Source organism: Dromiciops gliroides, chromosome 1 (genome assembly GCF_019393635.1).
Source record: "Dromiciops gliroides isolate mDroGli1 chromosome 1, mDroGli1.pri, whole genome shotgun sequence".
Classification (NCBI taxonomy): Eukaryota; Metazoa; Chordata; class Mammalia; order Microbiotheria; family Microbiotheriidae; genus Dromiciops; species Dromiciops gliroides.
The window spans coordinates 63,686,823-63,694,481 of NC_057861.1; the positions used below are offsets into that span (position 1 = coordinate 63,686,823).

Genomic DNA, 7,659 nt, shown 5'->3' on the forward strand with positions numbered 1-7,659 from the left:
CCTCCATTGTTGCAAAAGGTCCCTCCTGAACAATGACATTGGTAAAGTTAAACATAAGGTGCTATATAAGCTACCTTTCCCAAGGGACTGACACATGGAAGTAATTTTGCACTTTTCATGGGTTGTGTCCAGCTAGCATGCATCAGGGGCTATTAAAGCCCAACATGCTGGCCATTCTCTTTGAGCAATAACTGTAACATCTGCTCCTGTACTAGACCTGTTACTAGACCTGTAATTTTTGTGCCTTCTATACAAACAGTGATAGTGGGTTTGAGAGACCCAACCATGGTCTGCCAAAAGACATCCTTTTTCCCTGAACTCCCAAAGCCTTTTGATCCTCTATTTCTCTCATTAATTGTTTGCTTGGCTGGTAAATATGGTAATAATAGGAGTTGTGCTACCCTCTTCTCTTTTTCTAAAGAACAAGGAAAGTTAGTACTCATTATTAATCTAATTTCCTCAATATGACCAGAGTCAATGACACCGGGGTGTACTATGATACCCTTTAGAGTGGTACTACTTCAGGCAACTATTAGTCCCAGATGGCCAGTGGGAATGGGCCCTGCAACTCTGGTGGGATAAGCTTGAGGAGTCGAATATAGAAAACAGTCTGTGGAGATACTTAAGTCCAAGCCAGTGTTCCCTCTTGTGGAATAGGAGAGTTCAGAGATGCTATGAAGGCTTGTTGAGAGCCTTTGTATTTGGAAGGGGCCCAACTACTGGGGCCTCTCTTGGAGTTTCCTGATTAAATTTGGACCTACATTGATTAGCCCAATGGAATCCCTTGTTACATCAGGGGTATAAAGAAGGAGGGGTGAATGTGGAAGGTTTCTTTTTCATTTTACAATTCTTTTTTAAGTGACCAGACTTTCCTTAATTAAAACAATTCTTACTTTGGGCATTGTGGCTTGTTAAGGCTGAGGCTACCATGTCAGCTTTATGCTTTTCTGTCCCAATGTCCTGACAAGCTCTGATACATTCTCCTATATTGTGTGCTTTAGTTTTAAAAGGTTTCAGGGCATCCCAGCAGTCTGCATTCACATTCTCATATGTGGTCCCCTAGGAATCAGCTATTTGCCTGCTAATTGCTTCTTATAGCTGGTCAATAAAGGAGGAATAGGGTTCTGAGGACCCTTGTCTAATACCTGTGAATGAACTTGTATTTTTTGATACCACAGGGACTCTTTTGAGAGCATGTAAGCAAATCTGAGTAGTCTGATATAGAACTGAAGAATGAAGTTGAACTTGTATAGATGACTCTTACCATACCCCAGTCCCACTTAACATTGCATAATCCCCAGGCACCACGTGAACACAATTTTGCTCTGCTTGGGCTCTTGTGGTTTCCTCAATTTCAATAAGAAAAACACTCAGCTGTGATGGGGTTAATAAAAGTTTAACTATATCTTTCCAGTCATGGGGCACTAATTCATAAGCACTTGCAATTCCTGCTATTATTCCCATAGTGTATGGGCTATGAATGCCATTCTCATTTATTGATTTCTTCACATCTCTAAATATAGAAAAATCAAGGGGATCATATCCCGGGGCTCCATATTGTCTATTTACGGAAATGCAACAATTGAACCATGTCTTTCGTCAAGGTAATATCTATCCCTACTTCTTTTTGCCTGTCTTAAACCTGCTTGAAATGGAGTTAACGTGTTATCATTGAGAGGTCAGTTTTCCCTGGATTGAAGTATTGGGGCCAACAGTGGAAAAGAATGTTCTAACTGTGGCACCTCTGTATCAGTGGGAGCAAAGGGTTCTGCATATATATATGTTCCTTGTTATGCTTATTTTCTGTATATAAGGGTGCCAGTGTGGTTCAGATGTGTCTCCACAGGAGAAGGGGTTGAACATGCTTGATATCCCGAAGCTAAAATTTTCTCTTTAGGGTCTCACCTACTCTTAGCCATAAATGATAATCTATGGACCCACTTGTCTGGGGAAAAAGGGCAGAAATAATAAATATTCTCAAGCAATTCCTTGATATGATCCATAGAAACAACACACCAACTATCCTTTAAGAGTGCCTATGATTCTTTCCCATAATTTTTTGCTCCTCACTTAACTCATATAAACCCATGCCTATTCGATACAGGGAATCAGGGACTTAAAAATCCCTGTCTCCTTATGGAGATGACAGCCTGGACACTCCTAGAAGGTGTCTCCTCTCCTTCAGAGGGTCACCATCTGCAGGAGTCAAAAATGAGAAGAGCAGTCTCAAGTCATGCACAAGAGACAAAGTTTAATCACAGGATGCTGAATATATATGCATGCAGTTAGTGTATGTCAGTGGAGCAAACTTAAAGCAATTTAACATTAGAACTTTTCACAATGATGGATATCAGAAACGAGTTATTTTTTGGCTAGCACAATGGAAACACTCTGTTAGTGCATTCTATCTAATCATATTAGTTTCTTATATAGCTTGTTCTTGTGTATTGGAGCTACAGGCCAGGCGTCATGTCCCTGATCTTCCAGCTGGTGACCCTGAGTTGTATGTAGCCAAATACAATAATCATGGTGTGTTTTGTTAACCCATTCCAATCTAGCCCTCACAGGACTCACTAAGAGAGAATTGTTTTAAATGCATATGAACTTCTGTGAGTTCCTTCTACCTTTGCTACATTGTTTATGCAATTCATCAGCTCCTGTGCACCCTCTGCAATTTTTAAGGGGTTAACCTCAAAAGTATCTTGAAGTTTATGGGCTAGACTTCTGCTTCTTTTTTTTTTAAGGACCATTCCTTAAATTCAAATCACTCTGGCTCTCTTTGATTGGCTAACAGTAGGTCTGAGCCCAAGCCTCAGTTGGTCATTGTTTGGCCTCTGAAGGCTCACAGTGAGTTTAAAGTGTGAAGCTTAAAAAAATCTAACTTTGATGTCTAAAATCTAATGAGTGGTTGCCTTAAATTAGAAGCTCATAGCACCAATCTTTGGGCATTAAGTATTTATTAAAGTATATTAGGGGTTAGTAAAGAGAAACACATGAAGAAAGAAAGAGATGTGTCTACTCTGCCTACTCTGCCTGCCCCTGCCACCAACAGCTGGTTCCTGAATGAAAAGGCTGATCCTCTGTGGCTTCCAGTGGAAGTTCCCTGCAGGACTGGAAGAGGGGCAGTCTCCACATTCAGCTCCAAGCTAATTGGCTGGTCCATTGATTGACATGACTTACAGGCAGTCTATGAATAGACATAACTTCTGGATGCCAGGCAACTTCTGGACACCAAGTCACATGCTTTTTCCTCAGGGCAGAGATGCCCTTGTTCTCACAACATCTTTCTCAGCAGGGTGGTGACACTCTGATTCTCACAACAGCAATTGCTTTTATTTTGGCCAGAAAACCTAAGGGTCTTTCCCTCCCAGATTGATTTTTTTTTTTTGACTATGTAAAAGAGATCATTTTTTGCCTCATTTGTCGCCTGGTCTAATTTGCTGAATGAGTATTTTGCCTCAGTCAAACTGATCCCTGTGAAAGACCCTAGTTTAAAAAGACCAAGGTCTCCAACTACACTCCTGGCCATCTCCAGCAATCCTGATGTATGTCTTGCCATGGGACCCAGATGGCTCTGGAGGAGAGAGTGAGGCTGGTGACTTTGTAAAGCCCTTCCTTATTTAAATCCAATTCACTTATATGTCATGATATCATATTTCTGATGTCACTGTCCTCTTCGAGAACAAAGGACGAACAACAATCTGTGAGTAATAGTAGCTGCCCCATTGGGGACCCAACTGCCCAGTTCCAGTTAGTTAATATAACTTGCTTCTGTTTTCCTTCCTTCCTTCCTTCCTTCCTTCCTTCCTTCCTTCCTTCCTTCCTTCCTTCCTTCCTTCCTTCCTTCCTTCCTTCCTTCCTTCCTTCCTTCTTTCCTTCTATTACTGCTAGATTGGTTCTGAGAATATTCTTCTTTCAAAGAATTATTTACCCACATGATCCAAACAAAATTTAAGTAAAAGTTTTTATTATTTAGCATACAGAGGTATAGCCGGGAGAAGAAGCCTAGACTTCAGCTCCCAGGAAGGTAGAGTTTTGTGGCATGTTCCTTAATCAGACAGCCATAGAGGTATGGCTGGGAGAAGAAATATAACTTCAACTCCCCAAACAATGCAGAAAATGACAATTTTATAGAGGTGAGAAGGAGGTGGAGGGAGATACCTAAGACTGAAAAGTTACAACAGCCTGGAAAATGATAATGTTAGCTATTTGGATATATGATGTTAGCTTTTCAGGGAGGTGGATACATAAAGTAGTATATATGTTGCATTCCTAACTTGAGATTATTCTCACTACCTGGTCCTAATCACATCACAAACATGACTGGCTCCCAATTAAGCTCATGCTATAAATTCAAGGCACCCAGCTTTCTGGGTGTCCCTGACAGGACTGCTTTATTATCTGTTTGACCAACCACTACTTGGTTAATTAACTACTTCACTTCTCCAAAGAAAGAGTAATCACTAACTGACCCCAGCAAGCTGATCAACCATATTTCTCCATGGTCATAGTGTCCCCCTCAGGGCCAGAGCATTCCTAACAGGACCCAGACCTACCAGGTTGCTACTATACTTTCTTGCTTCCTTGCTTCTTCCTTCCTTCCATTCTTCCTTCCTTCCTTGCCTCCTTCTTTCCCTCCTTTTATTCCCTTCTCTTCCTCTGTCCACAAAGGGAATCATACCCTTACCGATGGTACTCTGCCTAAAGGAATATAAATTTATGAAAGAACAAAATATATAATTGATGAAAGAACAAAATAGGTCACCTGCATAATGTGGTACCCAGAAAAGATAATTCACCATTAGACTGTAATACAAAATGCATAGAACCAAGGACCATGTAGATGTTATCAATTCATTATCATCTGTGCTGGTCAAACCATATATGAAGCACCATGTTAGGTTCTTGAAAGACTGGAGAACATCAGAAAGAAGGCAACCAGAATAGTAAGTAAGTGTCCTGAATATATCATAATTATTTGAAGGGAACGGAGATATAAAGCCTGGAAGAAAGAAGATTAAATGGGAACATGATAGCCATCTTCAAATATTCAAAGGGCTGTCATGTTGAAGAAAAATTAAACCTATTCTTCTTCTTCTTTTTTTTTTTCAGGGCAATGGGGGTTAAGTGACTTGCCCAGGGTCACACAGCTAGTAAGTGTTAAGTGTCTGAGGCCGGATTTGAACTCAGGTACTCCTGAATCCAGGGCCGGTGCTCTATCCACTTCGCCATCTAGCTGCCCCTAAACCTATTCTTCTTATCCCCAGAAGCAACCTTCTTTGCATATGGGTTTTGTTATAGGATCTCTGATGTTTGTTTAAGCTGTGCTTGACTCTAATGCTATCATCATGAGATTCTGGTCTTGTCTGATCTTTCTGGAGTAGGAGGCTCTTTGGGTCTTCTTCAGAGTTTCAAGAACATTTAGGAGGCAGGTACTGTTAGGAACTAGCATGTTCCACTGATGGCTCCAAGGATACAATTGAGGCAATGTGAGAGTGGAGACCTTTCTTGGCCCAGACAATTCAGAGAGTCTTGAGAGCTCTGGGGATCCATACAAAGGGGCTGATGGTAGGGTAACATAGTGACAGGGTGATAGAAGTAGTCAACATCCAGGGAGATTTTTGATCGAAATAACTGAGCAAAAGACTAAAAATGGAGGTGAGTGAATAAAAGCTGAAAAATGTGCTCATCAGTAAAAGGATGGTTTGGGTGGCTCTGATCTCAGGGTGCCTTCTGGGTGAGAGTTTAGTGCTCCGAATTCTCTGAATATGCTGGTAGTGTTTGTGTAGGAGAAGCACCATGTAGCCACTGGCCAAGACCATGATCCCTAAACAAAGCACATTTCTGAAAGTGGTTATTATCAAATAAACACCCATAATATATTCTGAAGTACAAAACATATAATCAAATGCACTTGTAATGTTACTGCTGCTTCTTGGGCCTCTTGTGCTTACTGGTATAGGAATTTCTATCAGCAGATTGAGGATCCAGCAGAACAGACAGAAAGGGGTGCTATGTTGTATGGTTCTAACTCTGAATTCTGCCCACCTGGAATTACTGGGATTGAGGGTGATGGCCTGAAAGGCACACAGAAGGCAAGTCAAGGAAATTGAAAGGCCCTCACTCACTTTACGAAGATAAAATACAATTTTACATCCAACATCATCCAGGAAATAGTTCCACCCCAGACCCTGCAATGTTTGTGGGATTCCCTTGCTAACAAGCATAGTGGTGTTCACCAAGCTCAGCTGGGTGAAAATAAAAGTTAAAGAACTTATCTTGTGGCCAGTAAGGACATTTAATGTATAAGAGGTAAAGAGGAAGAAGTTTGCTATAGTCCCTATTGTGGTTGCAGCAAGAAACATAATCCCAAGACAGATGTTTTGTGAAAGCATTCTATGTGTCTTAAAGAGAAAACTTTAGGAAGAAAAAAGCAGAGAGGACACAGAAAGGGTTTGTGGCTATCATAGTTTGGTATTCCAGTCCATAGGAGAGGCTCAAAACACTATATCTGCCTCATTTTTATACCTCTGTGGTTGGACATTACTATTTTAAGAAAGTTATACAGCCTTTTTCTTGCTCAACATGCTTATCCAAAAATTTGTCTAACTCAGGTCAATATTGGGAGCTGGAGGCAGAACTGAGTTCCATTATAGAGACTGAGCATTTCTTATAGAATTGAATGTTTATATTTACAATTGCTAGAGGTAGTAGTTTCTATTTAAGGTAAAAATTGTCATCCTGTAGTTCCCACCATAGATTTTCATTCATTGAATTCTGCAGAACTGATTACTGAAGGACTAAATCAGTCCAAAACATAGGCCAACGATGTTTGTGCAGTCAGTCCTGTTGTTTGAGGTAGATAAGAAGAAAAGGAAAAAGAGCTATGAGTCAATCTCCTAGTAATAGGGATAAATATTATCATTCTTCCATGTATTCTTTATCTTAAAATTATGGAATATTAGTAAAGAAGGAACATTTAAGGCCTCTAAGGCAGTTGTGTCAAATTTAAACAGAAATAGGTTCCTGCAGGTTGCATATTGACTTAGAAAACCAAAAATTCAACACCATCTATATTTTATTTTTTTATTCATTTTGTTAAACATTCCCAATGACCTATCCATTAGTTTCAGCCCACACTTGGAAGTTTTGCTGGTTGTGTGGACTCTGGGAATCAATTTTTACATCTCAGTTCTGGTCTGTTACCTTAACCATGAATTTTGTCTTTTCCTTTCCCTTTCCCTTTTATGCCCCTTATCCTCTAGGAGAGAGCTCTGGGCATAATGAGTACTTAACACCTTTTGATTGAATTGCTTAGAAGTTAAGTTTAGATACTCCTAGTGTAGCCCCTCCTCCTCTGGACTACTCCCTCACTTTGAATTTCTACTCTTGGTTTGGGACATACAGAGGATGATTAACTAGTTTTTCCTTTGTGATTCCAAGGGTAACATACGCTGTGGCTTTTTAGCACTGTTGTTCATAATTTGCCAAACCTCTAATTGTTAGGAAGGATTTGTGACCAAAGAAGAGAGAATTTCCCAGTGGGCAAAATAGATAATCTTTATGACATTAAATTACAAAAGGTTTTGACCAAAAACCTATTGTATTTGCATTAGAAAAAAAGCTGGAAATGAGGAAAAAACACTGCTGCAATTTTCT

At 40.1% G+C, this 7,659-nt stretch overlaps 1 protein-coding gene across 1 annotated transcript; it reads right to left on the reverse strand.

The window, feature by feature from the left end:
- Positions 1-5,522: 5,522 nt before the first annotated feature.
- Positions 5,523-6,395, reverse strand: LOC122740523 (vomeronasal type-1 receptor 3-like). Its single transcript, XM_043982822.1, has one exon. The coding sequence runs from the start codon at positions 6,393-6,395 to the stop codon at positions 5,523-5,525; it is 873 nt and encodes a 290-aa protein (XP_043838757.1).
- Positions 6,396-7,659: the final 1,264 nt, after the last annotated feature.

What these genes read in the sequence shown, in the direction of transcription:
- LOC122740523 (XM_043982822.1), bottom strand. Translation starts at nt 6,395, where the DNA reads ATGCTTTCACAAAACATCTGTCTTGGGATTATGTTTCTTGCTGCAACC.